At 40.4% G+C, this 20,133-nt stretch overlaps 1 protein-coding gene across 1 annotated transcript in view; it reads left to right on the forward strand.

Moving 5' to 3' along the window:
* Positions 1–9,156: 9,156 nt before the first annotated feature.
* Positions 9,157–20,133, forward strand: part of SEC23A (SEC23 homolog A, COPII coat complex component) — a 61,802-nt gene continuing 50,825 nt past the window's right edge. Inside the window, exons 1-5 of the mRNA XM_082737764.1 lie at positions 9,157–9,425; positions 15,204–15,445; positions 16,969–17,026; positions 17,230–17,316; positions 18,458–18,694. Coding sequence (XP_082593890.1) covers positions 15,225–15,445; positions 16,969–17,026; positions 17,230–17,316; positions 18,458–18,694 — 603 coding nt within the window. The 5' untranslated portion in view covers positions 9,157–9,425; positions 15,204–15,224. The remainder of the gene's footprint in view (positions 9,426–15,203; positions 15,446–16,968; positions 17,027–17,229; positions 17,317–18,457; positions 18,695–20,133) is intronic.

Genomic DNA, 20,133 nt, shown 5'->3' on the forward strand with positions numbered 1-20,133 from the left:
GAGGCAGGTAGTATTATCTCCATTTTACAGGTGAAACAAGCCAGAAATGAATTAAATAACTTGTGCTGAGTGACAAATGCCAAGAAACAATGAAAGTATTACATTTCATTCTTTCTAAACAAGCTCTAAGTGAATATAATTGGCTTTTATTTTTTAACATTATGTTTATTTTTAAGGCTTTTTTGCCTTTAGCTTGCAAGCAATTGATTTCAAAACCAGAATGTAACTCTTTCCTTTGAAAATAAAATGAGGACAAGTTCTTGGGTTAAGAGCTAAAGAAATTTGTGTTTATGAACAGTAACTAAACAATTGGCAGACTCGTAAACATACTGCTTGACAGCAAACTGGAAGGTTATTTGGTTAAAAATGTTACTAATTTTGTAATAACTTTGGTGACAAAAGGTAACTACACTTATTGAGATGTGCATTAAAAATTTTTTTTTTTTTACTGATTTTGGAAGAAGTAAAGTTAAAGAGAAATATGAAGATTCTTGTCCCCAGGAGCCCCGGATCATTATCCCAGCCGAAGGCAGACGTCTAACGACTGAGCCACCTAGGCACCCCTTCATTTCTGGATTTTCTTACTTTTTGTGTGTGTGTGTTGGGGGGGGATCTTGTTAGCATTTTCCACCCACTTTTTGGATACAAGAACAAATAACTTCCTAAGAAACCAATGAACCACCAAAAGAACAATGTTTAATACTGGATTTCATGTATAGGTACATGGTGTAACTACACATAGATGAATGAAGAAAGGAGAAGAGTAGCAGAATGGAACACCGGTTGTCAGTAATTATTTTCCAAAAGAAGGGATGAGTAATAAAGTACTCAAATGATTTGACGTAGTTCTAAAATTTAAAATACACAGGAATGAATTCATTCAGGAAAGAGGAAAGTAAGTTAAAAATTCATAAGGGTTGCTTTCTGCTACTGCAGTGGAGTAAGAAAAATTTATACTGGAAAAAAAGGGAAGACTTCAGATATGCCCTGGTTGGAGACTGTGACATGGGAAAGCTCTAGGTGGGCTATTGTAAGAAAGGTAAAATTTCTCCTCCACCCTCTTAGGGTCTCTGGCTGGGCCTAGTAATTAAACTGACATAACACTGCTTAACAAGAGAAAAGCATACAAATTTTATTGAGTATTTCTTACACGTATGTGGGACCCTTTAAAGAAAAATCAAGACCCCAGTAAGGTTGGACTGAAAGTTTATATAATAGGTTGCACAAAGTAAGTTTTTATAATGTAACAACACAAAGGAATTTGGGCTGGGGTGGTTAATTGTGGGAAAGTAACCAGGAAGATAAGGGTTTAGTTTTTTCATTTTTTTTTTTAAGATTTTATTTTTATTTATTTGACAGACATAGATCACAAGTAGGCAGAGGCAGGCAGAAAGAGAGAGGAGGAAGCAGGCTCCCTGCTGAGCCCTGATGCAGGGCTCGATCCCAGGATGCTGGGATCATGACCTGAACCAAAGGCAGAGGCTTTAACCCACTGAGCCACCCAGGCGCCCCTCATTTTTTTTTTTTTTTTAAAGATTTTATTTACTTATTTGACAGACAGGGATCACAAGTTGGCAGAGGGGCAGGCAGAGAGAGGAAGGGAAGCAGGCTCCCTGCTGAGCAGAAAGCTGGATGCGGGGGCTCAATCCCAGGACCCTGGGATCAGGACCCTGGGATCAGGACCTAAGGCAAAGGCAGAGACTTTAACCCCCTGAGCCACCCAGGCGCCCCAAGGGTTTAGTTTAATAAGGTTTGTTTTTACACATTTATCTCAGCTTCAACTTCCCATCTCCCTAATAGGAAAATCCTGCTGGTATAGGGAGGGTACCCTTCACATGACAGTTTTATTTCCTGATTTCAGGGAAAAAAAGGAAGGTCAGAATGCCTTTCTTGCATATGCTTTTTTTTTTTCAAGGACCTTTAACTCAAAATAATTAATATGCTAAGGTAGCATATTAGGGTAGCATGCTCTGATCCCACTATTCTACCTAGAAGAGGGACATTCCATGAAATTGGTTAAGGGTGCATATTTGGCTTTCTTTGGTTGGTTGGTCCTAAATTGGAAGCAGGGAAAATATTAGGAGAGCTGTCAATTGTTAATCAAGTGAGGTTTTTGTTTGGTTTCCTGGATTGTTTCTAGAGATAGCCGTATGACTTGCTACAATTTTAACTTCTAGGCTGCTTTTCCTGGCTGGTTACTGCAGATTATAGGTCAGAGTCCTATATATAATACACACATATATACATATATATATGTGTATGTGTGTGTGTGTGTATGGGTCTGGCCGTTGTCCATTTATATATTGAATCTTGGCAGGTAGAGGAAAGACTTTGTTCAGGACCTTATTATTAGAAGAAATAGGTCGTGTTGGAAAAGTTGGAAGGAGGTCAATATGGTTGACACATAGAGAGTAGGGAGTGAATGGTGCTAGACAGGGTTGTGAGAAACAGAGCTGTATATAGTTATGTATGTGGCACCTTCTTACTGTGTGTTGGGGGTTGTCAGTGCCCTCCAACCACAGACTACCAGAACACTCCTGTAGTCACATGATTATTGGGACTAGGGTTATGTCTCAATAAAAGGATGCTAACACTTACTTACCAGAGGATTTGGGCCTTGGTGATTTGGGGCTGTGATGGCGATTTACTGTCAGGAGATGGGAGTAATTCTGAGTCTGACTGCTGGTTTAAAGCCTATGAGTGATTTTTCATGCCTGATAATAGCAGTTAAAAAGGCTTTCCCTGGCAGGCTTCACAGGGGAAAACTGCCCTACCCATACCAGACTTGGTGCACAGCCAGTGCAAGGCAGTCTCTGAAGAGAGCTGCAGTCAGACTCGGTCCCTGCTGGCTGGCAGTGCCCTGAAGCATAGTTGCATTCCTAGCCAGATGTCCCCATTTGGAGTCTCCCTATGGGGAAAACGACCCATTCCCTCAGTACCTAGTACTTTTCCATTCCTACCCCCCTTTCCTCCCCAGCCCTCACAGTGGCTCTGGTTCTATAAATATAAACTTGTTAGGGACTCCCTCAACAGTGAGATGACCCCCAAGTTTGCACTGATCCACCTGGCCCTCAAATAGGGGGAGAGTTTGTTCCATGGGGTGATGAACAGGCTCTTGCTTATACAATCATAGTAAGTGATTAGAGGCTTCACCATTAATTCCTTTTTGGTTCGTTGTTGATTTAATTGCTTACTTTGACATCTAGCAGTTGAATTCTTTCTCTAGCTTATCTGAGCACAAATTCTGTGATTAGGTATCTTAGTAATTCTTTTTTCTTAAGATTTTGTTTATTTATTTATTTATTTATTTTTAAAGATTTTATTTATTTATTTGACAGACAGAGATCACAAGTAGGCAGAGAGGCAGACAGAGAGAGAGAGAGGAGGGAGCAGGCTCCCTGATGAGCAGAGAGCCCGATGTGGGGCTCAATCCCAGGACCCTGGGATCATGACCTGAGCTAAAGGCAGAGGACTTAACCCATGGAGCCACCCAGTGTCCCCTCATTTATTTATTTGAGAGAGAGAGAGAGAGAGAGCGCACAGGAGCAGGGGCAGAGGGAGAGGAGTGAGAGAAGCAGACTCTGCTGCTAAGCAGGGGGCCCGACACCAGGCTCCATCCCAGGATCATAACCTGAGCAGAAGGCTGATGCTTAAGGAATGAATGACTGAGCCACCCAGGCACTCCTGATTGAATAAACTCTTAGTAATCATTTTGGACTTGATCAGAGTGGCAGGATGAAGTGATGCTGAAATATAGTATTGGTGGCTCACTCTGTGGAACAGAAACACCTGCTGTTTGAACAAGAGCGAGAAGCCTTTTTTTTTTTTTTTTAAGATTTTATTTATTTATTTGACAGACAGAGATCACAAGTAGGCAGAGAAGCTGGCAGGAAGAGGAGAAAGCAGGCTCCCGGCTAAGCAGAGAGCCCGAGGTAGGGGCTCCATCCCAGGGCCCTGGGATCATGATCTGAGCTGAAGGCAGAGGCTTTAACCCACTGAGCCACCCAGGCGCCCCAAGAGGGAGAAACTTTGAAAGCAAGTCTTATTAACATTTAAAGGGGAAAACATAGACATGACATGAAAACTCAGTGTTATGGTTTTGTTTTTTAATATTTTATTTGTTTATTTGACAGAGAGCTAGAGACAGAGAGCACAAGTAAGCAGAGCATCAGGGAGAGGGGGAGAGAGAGAGAAGCAGGCTCTCTGCTGAGCAGGGAGCCCAATGTGGGGCTCGATCCCAGGACCCTGGAATCATGACCTTAGCCGAAGGCAGCCACCCAACCAACTGAGCCCCCCGGGCGCCCCAGTGTTATAGGTTTTAAATGGGCATCAGCACCTTGACCTTGGATATGCTATTTAACCTCTTTTATCTTTACTTTCATTGTCATGTATAGGGGTTAGACCAAATGATCACTAAGTTCTATTTGAATTTAGAATTCTGTAACTCTTGTGTGTAATTTATAAATTAGCCTTATTTATAATTACTATATTGAATGTGATTCTAGTGTGTGTGCACACACTAGAGCACACTAGTCCAATATATATGGACTTGACACACTACTGATGCTGAAAATTCAAAGTTAGAACAATCTGAGTATTGCTTTTTCTAGTGAGTACTACAAAAATAGCTGGTGAGTGCCTTATAATGTCACAGTCTGAACAAATGGAAGAGAATCCACATTAGAAAAAACGACAGGCACTTGATTTATATTAGAAAATGTGTTAAACAAACAAAAAGAACCAGGGAAAGCTCCATCTGGTGGTGATCATATGAAATTCCAAGCAAATTACATTATTATATTTCCCTTGACTCTTCAAAGTTCTGGAGTCTTCAGTTGAGAAATATCTTTGGGGAACACCTGGGTGGCTGGGTGGGTTAAAGCCTCTGCCTTTGGCTCAGTCATGATCCTGGGTCCTAGGATTGAGTCCGGCATCAGGCTCTCCGCCCAGCGGGGAGCCTGCTTCCTCCTCTGTCTCTGCCTGACTCTCTGCCTACTTGTGATCTCTGTCTGTCAAATCAATCAATCAATCAATCAATCAATCTTTAAAAAACAAAAAACAAGAAACATCTTTGGGTTCAGAAGTAGGCAGGAAAATACTGGTTGTTACACACTAACTATTATTTAAGGCAATTAATGACTGAAAACAAAGTCATAGGGTGTTCAGAATACTTGATCCTAGATAGTCCTAGGGAAAAAAGTTTCGAGGTCAAATATCTTTGGGAAATGTATTTATTTTTTATTTTTTATTATTTTTTAAAGATTTTATTTATTCACTCGACAGACAGAGATGTGAGGCTCAATCCCAGGACTCTGAGCCGAAGGCAGAGGCTTTAACCCACTGAGCCACCCAGGTAGCCTGGGAAGTGTATTTAAATGTTGTCCTTAGAGTGCCTGGGTGACTCAGTGGGTTAAACCTCTCTCTTGGCTCAGGTCATGATCTCAGGATCCTGGGATCGAGTTCCGCATGGGGCTCTGTGATCTCTGTCAAATAAATAAATAAAATCTTTACAAAAATGCTGTGCTTAAAGATTCACAATGAATATTAGCATATTAAAACCTCTGACGAGTCAGGAGACCTATTTTACATAATTTAACTGGTGTTACCAGACTTTACTTGACTCTAGAACCTCTCCCTCTCTTTCTCTCTCTCTTTTTAAAGATTTGTTTATTTTAGAGAGAGGGGCAGAGAAAGAGGGAAGAGAGAATCTCAAGTAAATTCCCTCCTGAGTGCAGAGCCCCATGCAGGACTTGATCTTAAGACCCTGAGATCTTGGGGCACCTGGGTGGCTCAGTGGGTTGAGCCTCTACCTTCAGCTCAGGTCATGATCTCAGGGTCTTGGGATCAAGCCACACATCACACTCTTTGCTCAGCAGGGAGCCTGCTTCCCCCTGCCTCTCTGCCTACTTGTGATCTCTCTGTGTGTCAAATAAATAAGCAAAATCTTTAAAAAAAGAAGAAGACCCTGAAATCATGACCTGAGGTGAAATGAAGAGTGGACACTTAACTGACTGTGCCACCCAAGCGCCCCTTCTCTTCATATATATATATATATATATATATATATATATTTAAAGATTTTTTTTATTTATTTATTTGAGTGAGAGACAGAGACAGAGAGCAGGAGCAGGGCAGAGGGAGAAGCAGACTCCCCACTGAGCAGGGAACCCAGCTTGATATCAGGACCCTGGGATCATGACCCAAGCTGAGTTGATGGCAGATGTTTAACCCACTGAGCCACCCAGGAGTCCTACTCTCTCTTTAAAAAAAAATTTTTTTTAAGATTCTATTTATTTATTTATTTATTTGAGAGCGAGAGAGAAAGCATGAGAAGGGGGAGAGTCAGAGGGAGAAGCAGACTCCCTGCTGAGCAGAGAGCCCAATGCAGGACTCGATCAGGGGACTCCAGGATCACTATCTGAGCTAAAGGCAGTTGCTTAACCAAGTGAGCCACCCAGGTGCCCCTCTCATTTTTTTTAAGAGGAGGTAGAATGTTAAATACACTGCAAGGGAGCAGCAGGTAGGACAGCAGAGAAGAGGCTCTCTGCTTCCCTCTCTTTTTTAACATTCTCTGGCATTTTAAAAATGCCAGTTTGAAAAAGTAATGATCTTAGAGTATTGAGTTTTAAAAAAGGGAATTTTATTTATTGCAGCATTATTTGCAATGGCCAAATTATGGAAGCAACCCAAGTGTCTATTACTAATGAATGGGTGAAAGACATGTGTATGTATACATACACACACGTACAGACACGCACAATGGGATATTCTGCCATAAAAAAGAATAAAATCTTGCCATTTGCAACAAAATGGTTGGGTCTAGAGAGTTTAATTTTGTTGTTGTTGTTTTTAATTTTTTATTTATTTGACAGAGAGAGACAGCAAGAGAGGGAACAGAGCAGGTGAGTGGGAGAGGCCGAAGCAGGCTTCCTGCTGAGCAGGGAGCCCAATGTAGGGCTCAATCCCAGGACCCTGAGATCATGACCCAAGCTGAAGGCAGATACTTAACCAACTGAGCCACCCAGGCACCCATGGAATTAAAATTTTAAAAATAATGAAAATAAAAAATTTTGGGGGGGAGCTTATGTCAGATTTTATATTTTTATAGTTAATGCCAAAGCTTAAAAATGATGATAGTAATAATTTTTTAAAGATTTATTTACTTATTTGGGCAGTGGGGGGCGCAGAGGGAGAGAGAGAAAGAATCTCAAGCAGACCCTGTTGCTGACTGCAGAGCCCAACAATGTAAGGCTTGATCTCATGATCCTGAGATCATTACCTGAGCTGAAATCAATAGTCAGATTTTTTTTTTGTTTCCTTTCCCCTAAAGACTTTATTTATTTTTTGTCAGAGTGGGAGAGAGAGAGAGAACAAGCACAAGCGGAGGAGTGGTAGGCAGAGGGAAAAGCAGGCTCCTCAAGAAGCCTGATGTGGGACTCAGTCCCAGGACCCTGGCATCATGACCTGAGCTGAAGGCAGACGCTTAACCCACTGAGTCACCCAGGCATCCCAATAGTCAGATACCTAACCAACTGTGCCATCCGGGCACCCCAATAATAGTAGTAATAATAATAATAAATATATATATATATATATATATATATATATATATATATAATTATTTAGGTTTTCATGCTCATTCTTGAATTTTTTTTTTTAATGCTGCAAAATAGTGGTTATATAAAAGCATGGGACAAGACCTATGGGCAGAAAGAGCTGCTGCTCATTTATGAACATTTAAGGAAAAATTATTTTGTGCCAGGACCTGTACAAGGTGGTGTAATGAAAGTAAACAATTACAGTCAGTTGCAAGTTGGTAAATGTTTAACAACCTTCAGATTCACAAATTAATCCCAAATGCCTTGGGCCAGGGATGTCTATAGATTATGTTTGAAAGCCAGAGAAGGTTGTTTTAGGAGAGTCTTCCCTTTCTCCAATTCCTAGTCTAACTCTCCTTTCCCAGTACCTCAAGATATTTTCCATTCTTTCTCTATTCTTCTCTTCCTCAAGTCAAAAACCTCTTAACTTTTAGTACACCAAGAAAAATAGTCTTTACCATTTATAATGATTCAATGGACTGTATAATTTTTACATTTTTATGAGATATGTTTATGAGATACAAATTAGAGTAAAGGGATATTCAAAGCTGTTATAAAAAGAGTAAGCTTGTATAAAAAGAGTAAAGGCATAATGGAAAACAGCTGTATTGGAAATTTAATTATGTAAATATAGCAAATCCCAATTTTTATTCCATATTTTCCTGGTTTTGTAGACATACCCAAAATGAGCAATGTCCTCTGAATGCAACTGCGATGCATGAGTATGGAACATACCCATCTTGTGAATAGTGACTGCAGATTTCCAATGCATCACTACTATATCCTAGCTAATTGTTACGTTTGGTTCTTCATGCATTTGTACCATTAAAACACAGGACTTGAGGACTTTTTTGAGACCTTTAAAGTCTCGTAATTTTTGTTGAAAAGAGGACAGCCTTATTTATTTATTTATTTTTTTGCTCTGTGATTGCACATTTTTTGTATTTTTAGTTTTATAAATAGGCCTGTTTTGCCTATGTCATATCATAGGCACTGCTACTGTACCTGGTACATAGTGTTCAGGGAATATATGTTGCACTAAGTGAATAAACGAACTTTTCACTTTGTTTGTTTTTTTAGGGGCGATGTAGTTTGGTGGTTTTAGGAATCAACCAGGGGCCTGCAGGAGGGGATGTCCTACCGGACACCGCCCCCGCCCCACCGCGAGTTGAGGAGTCTGAATGGCGACAGAAGGTCCTACTCTCGCCTGGGGCCCTCAGGGAGTGGGATCTGCCCTAGAACCGTGGAAAGGGTTAAGGAGCTCCAATTTCCGCTGGGGCCACTCTCCGCTCAGGTGGTCCCCGACCGGCTCAGTTTCGGTTGCCTCGCCCCCCTCCCGCCCCCGGTTCCGTCACTGCCCCTTCCCTCCCCTTTCTCCTTCTCGTCTCCGCCCTCACGGCTCCGCCCGGGTGCCCTCCCATTAGTTCGCTCCTCCGCGAGCCCCGCCCCGGCTCCGTGCACGCCCCTTCCCCTCCGCGAGCCCCGCCCCGGCTCCGTGCACGCCCCTTCCCCTCCGCGAGCCCCGCCCCGGCTCCGTGCACGCCCCTTCCCCTCCCCACGCTCCTCCTAGTGCCCTATCCCCGCGGCGTTCCGCCGGGTCCCGCACTCTCCCCTTCGGTTCCCCGGCGCGGTCGCCCCGCCTCTCCACCCCTTGACGTGGCAGAGGCGGCACCAGCCATGTTGGCCCGGCGGTGTTCTGCGCGGAGGCCGGGGGCGGGGCGGCGCCGGCCGTGATTGCAGTGCCACGGTTGCTCTGGGTCGGCTGAAGGGACCGATTTTGCAAGGCGGTGGCTGCGGCCGGCGCAGATCTCGTTTGGAGGCCGTGGGGTAAGGACCGACTTCGGGTCTTCCTCCTCCCGGCTCCCCGGAGAGGCCGCGGGCGCTCCGCGGAAAGCGGGGGAGGGGAAGCTGTGCTGCTGTGGGCCGGCGGGCGGGTGGGCCGGGGTCTCTTGGGGCCGGTGCCCGCTCTGCCCTCTTGGGGTGCTCCGGAACAGACGGGGGCGCCGGCGGCAGCGACCGGCCGGCGAGGGCACCTTTGAATCCTGACCCCTTCACCCTCTCACCCACCACTCCGCTTCGTTCTTCCGGGCCTGGGGGCCCGGGCCCCCCAGCAAGCTCCCCTGGGTAAGGTGCGAAAGATGGGAGTCGGGTGCAAAACGGCAGTTCAGCATCTCGCCCAGCACCCACCCCCGACTCCCGGGCGACCTGCCTTCCTCGCCCCAGCTTATCACTGCTTCTGGACACTTGGCTTCTCGGTTCATGCCGTCCCTGATCTGAAGTGCCCTAGACTTTGAACCCAGGTGACTTCGTCACGGGTCGTTCGGCCTTGGGAGTCGAAGAGGATAAGGAGAATTAAGTGGCAGGTCAAGCTAACGCCTTAGGCCTCGATTACAAGTGGGGTGCGGTTTTCAGATCGGACCAGTCTTCTCTGCTGTGCTAGCGTTTTCCCGTTTTGGTGGGAAAGGAAAAGTACAGTCTACATGTAGTCTCTGGGGTATGTTGAATTCACGTGAATTTCCTCAGCCTCCATCCGGTACAGCCGCGTATAACCAGACACATTAACTTGGTTAAAAAAAGTTGTAGGTTTAGTGTGGGTTTAAATATAAATGGTAAGTTTTCCTTCTCTCCCTTTCCAGTAGTCTCACCTCGTTTTGGAAGTCCGACCATTTTTATTTGACTCCTAGAGTTTTAGAGTTAGAAGGGGCCTTGTAGCCCCAACCCCTCATCTTACCTGAGAAATTGAGGATCAGAGAAGTTAAGCTATTTGTTCAAGATCATAAATCTAGGCATGGAAAGCAGTTGAAAACACTTCATTGAGGATTTTACAACTGGAAAGTAGAGGGGCACACTTAATTGGTAAACACATCTGATTGGGAGAGATTCAAATTTTACTTGCAATTTAGGTTATTTTTCACTTGGGATCTATAACCGTGCTATAATTGGAATATTGCAAACTCCTGATTTTTACTGAATAGAAAAAGCTTTAAAAATACTGTGGGCATGGGGCACCTGGGTGGCTCAGTGGGTTAAGCCGCTGCCTTCGGCTCGGGTCATGATCTCCGGGTCTTGGGAGCCTGCTTCCCTTCCTCTCTCTGCCTGCCTTTCTGCCTACTTGTGATCTCTGTCTGTCAAATAAATAAAAATTCTTTAAAAAAAAAATACTGTGGGCATGTGTTTAATAGGTTAAAGAGACATGATGTTTTGCTTCTTTGCTTTTATATCCTGAGAAATTATTTAAAGTAAGTTCTGCTGATTATATATAAGTTGTGCTGGGAAATGAGACATTTCTTTAGCATAGTCTTTTGTGTTTTTGTACCACTTTAAAAAATATTATGACTACAATTTTTTTATGATTAGTATTTTTAATCTCCATCCTAATACAGTGTCTGAATCATATTTGGTTTTAACATAAGATTAGGGGACAGAGTGCTGATCAAATAATGCCATTTTATAAAAAGCTTGTTTGTGAAAGGAATTTATTCTATTTTATTTATTTATTTATTTATTTATAAAAGATTTTATTTATTTATTTGACAGAGAGAGATCACAAGTAGGCAGAGAGGCAGGCAGAGAGAGAGGAAGGGAAGCAGGCCCCCCTGCCGAGCAGGGAGCCCGATTCGGGACTCGATCCCAGGACCCTGAGATCATGACCTGAGCCGAAGGCAGCGGCTTAACCCACTGAGCCACCCAGGTGCCCAGGAATTTATTTTAGATATGCCATTGTTGGATATGGGGTCCAGCGTGGAAAGGTTTGTACTAGAATTAGTGATTTTAAAGGTGAGGGAAGTTGGGGAGGTGTTGTGCATGGCCATGTAACTGGACTGGTTAAGAAGAAGTAGGTGGGACTTTTTCAAAATACTGCTGAAAAGTGAGAATGTACAAAATACAATAGATGTCATTTAGTAAACAAATACGATCTTAGAGCAGAGAGGAAAAGGAGGGTAATTGTGCTCAGATATCACACAGGGGATATTTAGTATTTCATAATAAAAAGCAAGGGTGTTAGGATCTACCTTTGTTACTTGTAGAAACTTAAACCTGTCTATTGTGTGTCAGTGTCTTTATGTTAAATCTAATAGAGCCTTTCTCTACTAGGCTCTCTGAATGAATTGTCCTAATGTCCTAAAACCTTGCTTCTTAGGACCCCTTTGGACTCTTGAACATTGTTGAGGATCCAAAACAAAAACCAAAAAACCCCAACTGCCCCCCTCCTTGGAAAAGCCCACCCTGCCTTAATAGAAGACAGGTGGATTTTCACATTTACTTCTGCATTCAGTCTATTGTAATATGTTATTTTGCTTAAATTGTATGAAAGAAGTCTTGCCTTACATAGATACATAGCTGGAAAAAGGAGGAATATTTTAATAACTTTTCCAGATAATTGTGCATATTCTTTTTTTCATACTACACTACAACTTGACAGTTTTAATTCAGAAATCAAGGGTTAATAGCAGTGTGAATAATGAAATTTTAGAAATGAACTTTTTGTACTATATTGCATTGAAATTCATTGGTCTGTCCTGCACTTTGAATGGATCTCTATCCGTGCATGATTTTGTAATATCATGAACTGATCATTTGGGAGATTTGCTTCACTGAATAAAGTATATTTTCCAAATGTTGACATGTTTCATTATACAACAGAAAATTCACATTAGTATCACCACTGATCTTATCAGAAAAATCTTTACATATTAGCTGGCTGCGAAGCTCAGGGTCATGGTCACCGGTTTTCATAAATTTTGATATTTGCAGGGCGCCTGGGTGGTTCAGTGGGTTAAGCATCTGCCTTCTGCTCAGGTCATGATCCCAGGACCTTGAGATGGAGCCCCACATTGGACTTCTTGCTCAGCAGTGAGCCTGCTTTTCCCCTCTCCCTCTGTCTGCCACTCTCCTTGCTTGTACACTTTCTGTGTCTTTATCTGTCAAAGAAATAAATAAAATCCTAAACATTTTTTCTAAACAGCTTAGTTATTTTATTTTATTTTTTTTCAGCTTAGTTATTTTAGAATTCCTCTTTTTCCCTTATCAATCTTTGAAAAATCTGTTTGCTTTTGATTAGCATATAGTTTTCTGGTTGTGAGATTCTGATAGGAATACAGTGTTTCATTTTTTTCTTTTTATATATATGTATGTGTATATATATTTAAAGATTTTATTTATTTATTTGATAGGCAGTGAAAGAGGGAACACAAGCAGGGGGAGTGAGAGAGGGAGAAGCAGGCTTCCTGCTCAGCAGGGAGCCCAATTGGGGTGGTGGGTGCCCATTTCAGGACACTGGGATCATGCTGAGCAAAAGGCGGATGCTTAACAACTGAGCCACCCAGGCACCCCTAATTTTTCTTTTTTTTAACAGAGATATATTTAAAATAGAACATTCTTATGTCTTTTAAATAAAAGAAAATTCTTAGCTGCCAAGGAAGAGAAATAACCTAGATTTGTTAAGCTTTGCTTTCTGTAAAACTTATTAACAAAATCTATTTGAAAATGTTCCTAAAATTAAAACTATTATATTCAATATGCTTTTTTCAAATAATATCTTTTCTTCCCTCAGTTACATTTTAGAATCAGTTCCTTGTCCTATTGTCATTCTTAGCAACTTCAGTATTTCTGTTGGCTTTTGGTACCCTACCTTCATAATTCTTTAGTTCTTGATATCTTTCATCTCTCCTTCAAATCTTTGGCCAGCCACATTACAATTTAAACTCTCTATCCTCTCAGAACTTTAAATTTTACAGTTTCCTTCCTTACAAATATCACTGTTGCAGTTTGAGAATGTGAGATAGACCTAACTGTTGCCTAGGTAGGAAGGCTGGCATTCTAGATAGGTAGTAAGAAGAGTAACGAGATGGATATATGTCTTGATACTGGGCCCTAATGAGAGTGGAATCCTCCTTCTAATAAATTTAAGAGAGTCTATTAAAATTGTATGGATCAAATTAGAGTTTAAAATGCTCTTCTTGGGGCACCTGGATGGTTCAGTGGGTTAGGCCTCTGCCATCGGCTCAGGTTGTAATCCCAGGGTCCTGGGATCGAGCCCCATATTGGGCTCTCTGCACAGCGGGGAGCCTGTTTCCCCCCTCTCTCTCTGCCTCCCTCACTGCCTGCTTGTGATCTCTCTTTCTGTCAAATAAATAAATAAAATCTTTTTTTTTTTTTAAAGATTTTATTTATTTATTTGACAGACAGAGATCACAAGTAGGCAGAGAGGCAGGCAGAGAGAGAGAGAGAAGGAAGCAGGCTTCCTGCTGAGCAGAGAGCCCGATGCGGGACTCGATCCCGGGACCCCGAGATCATGACCTGAGCCGAAGGCAGCGGCTTAACCCACTGAGCCACCCAGGCGCCCCAATAAATAAAATCTTAAAAAAAAAAAAATGCTCTCCTAACTTGGAATGTTAAGAATATTCTTTTTTTTTTTTTTTTTTAAAGATTTTATTCATTTATTTGTCAGAGAGATAGAGTACAGGCAGGCAGAGTGGCAGGCAGAGGCAGAGCGAGAAGCAGGCTTCCTGCAGAGCAAGGAGCCAGATGTGGGGCTCGATTCCTGGATCCTGGGATCATGACCTGAGCTGAAGGCAGCCGCTTAACCGACTGAGCCATCCAAGCGTCCCTAAAAATATTCTAATTAAGTTTCTGCAAAAGAAGTCAAATGGCATATATAGAACACCACTTAGCAAGCATTTTACTTATTGTGCCACAAATGGTCCTATATTCACACAGTAGAAAAATTTACCTGTCTCAAACAGAAGTACTCAGTTTTAGAAAAATGTTTTTGTTGTGCACTGTTAAGCATTCTATTCTAGTAGGTTTTGTGGAAACTTGTCATCTTCTGGTTAGAAAACCATATGAGCTTTAGAATTTAATGTTTTTGATAATCTGTTCATTAGAATAATGTAATTTAGAGGGCTGATACCGAAAACATTGGCTCTTTATTTCCCCCCATCTTTGACTTTCTTTCCTATACATCTTAAATAAATAGGACACCTATTATACTTTTTTTTTTTAAGAATGGCTGAAAAAGGATGAAATACCTCTTACTGAGCCTAATGAACACTTAGTTCTGTAGAGTCATTCATTTGTTATAAGTGAGGTTATTGTTGCTTGCTAATTTTTTTTCTGAGATTTCTCATTTTTCTTGGGTGAATATGGCTGACAGTGGAAAAAAATACTTAGTTTTTTTTTTTTTTTTTAAGATTTTATTTATTTGTCAGAGAGAGAGAGGGAGAGAGAGTGAGCATAGGCAGACAGAGTGGCAGGCAGAGGCAGAGGGAGAAGCAGGCTCCCTGCTGAGCAAGGTACCCAATGTGGGACTCAATCCCAGGACGCTGGGATCATGACCTGAGCCAAAGGCAGCTGCTTAACCAACTGAGCCACCCAGGCGTCCCTTACTTAGTTTTTTAAGAGGATTTTTAGGAGTGCCTAGGTGGCTCAGTCGGTTAAGTGTCTGTCTTCTGCTCAGGGTATGATCAGGCCCCCTGTTCAGCCAGGAGCCTGCTTCTCCCTCTCCTGCTGCTGCTGCTCTCCCTGCTTGTGCTCTGTCTGTCCAGTAAATAAATAAAATCTTAAAAAGAATAAAATTTTTAAACATATTTAATTTTGTCACAGAAGTAAGCATCACACACTACGATGACAACGTATTTGGAATTCATCCAACAAAATGAAGAACGAGATGGAGTCCGATTTAGTTGGAATGTTTGGCCATCAAGTCGACTGGAAGCTACAAGAATGGTCGTTCCAGTAGCAGCCCTATTTACACCACTGAAGGAGAGACCTGATTTACCACCTATTCAATATGAACCTGTTCTGTGTAGTAGGACCACGTGCCGTGCAGTTTTGAATCCTTTATGGTAATTAAAATATATTGAAAAAATGAATGTTGAAATCCTATTTAAGAGTATAGTTTCTTTCTTGTGCATTTATATGAAGGTGTTTGTTTTGTTACAGTTATTTTTTCAAATTAGAGTAGTCACATCCAAGGAGCTGTAAAATTGAAGGATATTCTAGTTGTAGTGAGTTGATAAGAGACCAAAGGTAAAATTATCACTATATGAACTGTTAGATTCTGTCACTAGTATTGCTAGGTAGGTGATGGCTGTGCATAATTAGACCCATCTTGTGTCATTAGAAAAGTCATAATTGAGTGGTATGGTGTTTGAAAATGTTATGATTTTTTTTTTTAAAGATTTTATTTATTTATTTGACAGACAGAGATCATAAGTAGGCAGAGAAGCAGGCAGGGAAAGGGGAGGCCTTAACCCACTGAGCCACCCAGGCACCCCGGAAATGTTATGATTTCTTAATGCATAAACCAGAATATCAAGAATCATCTTTTATTCTTTTTTCCACACTCTCTCCCTACTCAGTCCACTAGCAACTCTGAATCTGCCTCTGGAACATTACTGATTCCATCTCTCATATTCAGTCTTTGAGAGTACACTCTACTTCAAAGTATACCATCTTTTTTTCTGGACAATTTTCTGGACATCCTGTTTCCATTCTTGTCTTTTAGCAGTTTATTCTTTATCCAGAAGCTAAAGTGTTACAAATGGATATCAGATGATTAAAATCCTTTAATAGTGTCTTATAGACTGAAAATCCAAACTGTTTGTCAAGACTTATAAAACCTTTTATCATCTAGCCTTTGTATATTTCTGCCTTCTTCTTATCCATTTCCTTTATTCTTATCTACATTATACCTTACCCTTTTTCTGATCCTTGAACATACGAAATTTATTCCTACCTTGAAACTTGTGCAATAGCTATATATTCTGCCTGGATTGTTCTGCCTGGATTGACTGGTTCCTTTTCATTTAGATCACATTTCAGTTGTTTATTTAAGAAGGCTTTCTTTTAAAGTACCCCTCCCAAACACATTCTTACACCCTACTTTATTATCTTTAATCTCTATTATCACTGTCTGAAAGTATCTTCTGTATTTATGCACCTACTTTTCTATAGTATGTTTTTCTGTTCTAGATTATAAGCTCAGTGATTACAGGGTACTTTGATCTCTTATTTACTGCTGTATTATCAGTTTCTGGAATAATGGCAGGTACATATAAAGTATTCAAGAAATATACTTCTGAATTAAATAAATATTTTTTAGATCTGAGTGTAGAAGTTACTAAATTATTTGAAGAAAAAGGATTATCTTAATTTTACTGATATTTGCTATGTATTAAAAGTTCATTTAGGTAAACTTTGCTAAAAGTGTGAATTAGATATTGGCAACATCTAGAAGTAATAGCTTTTAAAGATCATTTTAACTATTTGAATGTTTTCATGTTTCAGAAAAATTAATTTATTAAAATTAAGATCATTGTACAGTTGAACTGAAACATGAGCTCTGTTTTATCTTTTCTTAAAACAGTCAGGTGGATTATCGAGCAAAACTCTGGGCTTGCAACTTTTGTTATCAAAGGAATCAGGTAAGAAAACTCGCAATGCAGATGTTAATGCTTTGGTATTAATCTAAATATGTAGAAAAATGTGTATTAAAAAAAGATGAAATAAATTTTCATGTGAAAAACACTTTTTAATAACTAAATGATCAGAAAATTATTTGCAGTTTAGAATTTCATTACTCTTTCTGGCAAGTAATTTGTTAAAAATTTCTTTTTTTCCTCCATAGTTTCCACCTACTTATGCTGGTATATCTGAACTGAATCAACCCGCTGAGCTTTTACCTCAGTTTTCTAGCATCGAATATGTAGTTCTGGTAAGAGCACAAGAATAAATCCTTAAGAAGGTTTTAAATATCTAGTAATTTACTTTATACCAAAATAATTGTTAAATTCAGATGAATTAATGGGCATCATTCTTGATTCTCACATTGAATTGATGGAGCTTTTAAGAGGTAAGAACTGTCTTGGTCAATTTGAATAAGATAATCTCTCTGTTGTAGTCATTTAATGGGTGGCCAGGATATTGGGTGATGGGATGATTTGCTATATTGAGTAGATCAATAAATAGTACAGAGTCCGTGTTGCTGTGTAGTTGGAAGGTTAGTTCAGAAATACTTAAGTCAGTATGATGCTAGAACCTGATGGTATATCTCCAAGTTTAACTAATAAAGTTACTCTTACATTGGTCCTTGTTAAGAAAGTCATTTTTCTTCCCTTTCTGAAAGGCTTTACATAGTTGTTTACATATATAAGTATTAAAGTTATAATATTCTTTGTGAGTGTTGTAGAGAAAGCAGAATATGGATCACTTCAGCCAGTAAGTAATTTGTCCAGCCTACCTAGTTTCCAGGTCTCTTGCAGTAAAATTCAGGTTTAGATAATTATTTTATAAAAATCACCTTATTTTGTTTTTAAGCTTTATAGCTATTGTTTTCTTATTTTGAGAGAAATAAGTACTTGTATAGGAGATGAAGGCTCATACAATTAAATGAAATCAAAAGCTTTTGAAACTGGGGCGCCTGGGTGGCTCAGTGGGTTAAGCCGCTGCCTTCGGCTCAGGTCATGATCCCAGGGTCCTGGGATCGAGCCCCGCATCGGGCTCTCTGCTCAGCAGGGAGCCTGCTTCCTCCTCTCTCTCTGCCTGCCTCTCTGCCTGCTTGTGATCTCTCTCTGTCAAATAAATAAATAAAATCTTTAAAAAAAAAAAAAGCTTTTGAAACTATAAATAATGTTTGTAAATTTAGTTTTTCTCTTGATATGTCTTAGATGTCTCTGTGTGTATATAAAACTTATTTCATTTCTGAAATAACTTAAGATTGCATTGTATGAATGAATTGTAAATTTTTTTTTGAACTGTAAATTATTTAATTAGTCCTCTACTAATTATGCTTGTATGTTGTGCTGAGTGTTAATACATTAACATTATTTTCTTATTATTGCAACATTTTTTAAAAGCGTGGTCCTCAGATGCCTTTGATATTCCTCTATGTGGTTGATACTTGCATGGAAGATGAAGATTTACAAGCCCTGAAAGAATCTATGCAGATGTCATTAAGTCTTTTACCACCTACAGCCTTGGTTGGACTTATTACTTTTGGGAGAATGGTACAGGTTCATGAACTTGGATGTGAGGGCATTTCAAAAAGCTATGTGTTCAGAGGAACAAAAGACCTGTCTGCCAAACAACTTCAGGTAAGCAGCAAGAATGGTAGTTTGAACCTTGTCTATGGGCATCACTCCATAAATGTCTATAAATGCATTCTGGATAGAAGTTTGTAGAAAATATTTTTATAATAATGACTAATTGTATTATTATCATTGTATTACAAGACCTTTAAATTTAATATTGGTATCAGTTTTCCTTCAGTTGTCTGAAATTGTTATTATACAGATTGAACCCCTCACATTTAATGGTGAAACTGAAGGTATTTTGCTAGAGATTTGAAGGGCTTATGGAATTCATGCTGAAGACTGAGGGAAAGCAACCACAGAATATTACCTTTTGCTTCTTGACATCTCATTTAGGACCTAAACACTTTTTTTTAAAAGATTTTATTTATTTGTCAGAGAGAGAGAGAGCACAAGCAGAGGGAGGAGTGGCAGGCAGAGGGAGAAGCAGGCTTCCTGCCAAGCAGAGAGCCCGATGTGGGACTCCATCCCAGAGCTCTGGGATCATAACCTGAGCCAAAGACACACGCTTACCTGACTGAGCTGCCCAGGTGTCCCATGACCCAAACACTTTTATTAGGTTTGGCAAAGGGAATATTTTAAGGCTTGAGGGTTATTAATATATGAACTAAGAGTATATATTTTTTCATACACTAGGACATTTTTATTTTGGGGGCAAATTGAAGCTTTTCTTCCAAGATAGGGAGTTTTGTGTGGTTTACTAGGATCATGTGGGGATATTTTTCAATATATATATATATTTTTTTTTTAATTTTTTTTTTTGTTTATTTAACAGAGAGAGATGACAAGTAGGCACAGAGAGAGAGAGAGAGAGAGAGAGAGGGAAGCAGGCTCCCTGCCGAGCAGAGAGCCCTATGCGGGACTTGATCCCAGAACTCTGAGATCATGACCTGAGCCGAAGGCAGAGGCTTAACCCACTGAGCCACCCAGGCGCCCCACAATATATATTTTTGATTAGAGATTTTGCTAGACTCTGAGTGTGAGTGAACATGTGCTTGTATTGGGAGGTTATTAAGAGGGTAAGATTGTTCATATAAGTATTTTGATAAACTCTGTGATTCTGATACAACTCCCAGTTAAGAGTAGTTATCCTAGAAGATGATAGGTAAGCCTTGTACAAAGTAGACAGACATGAAGTCAGACTTTGGAGAATCCAGGTAGCCCAAAATGAAAAAGAAAAAGAAGATTTTAGGAATGGATTTAAATGATTCTAATTTGAAGCTTGGCAGACTGGGGTAGTGCGCGACAGTTAATTGAGATAGAAAATAGTGGAGAAATTTGCAGGTTTGGATGGGGAGGATAATGAACAGTGAATAAGATTGTGAATAAGATTTGAGGAGGTGAAGAAAATTAGAGTCTGTTCTATTTTTTTTTTTAAAGAGTTTATTTATTTATCTGACAGACAGAGATCAGGAGTAGGCAGAGAGGCAGGCAGAGAAAGA

Source organism: Mustela nivalis, assembly GCF_964662115.1.
Source record: "Mustela nivalis genome assembly, chromosome: 6".
In the NCBI taxonomy this organism is placed as follows: Eukaryota; Metazoa; Chordata; class Mammalia; order Carnivora; family Mustelidae; genus Mustela; species Mustela nivalis.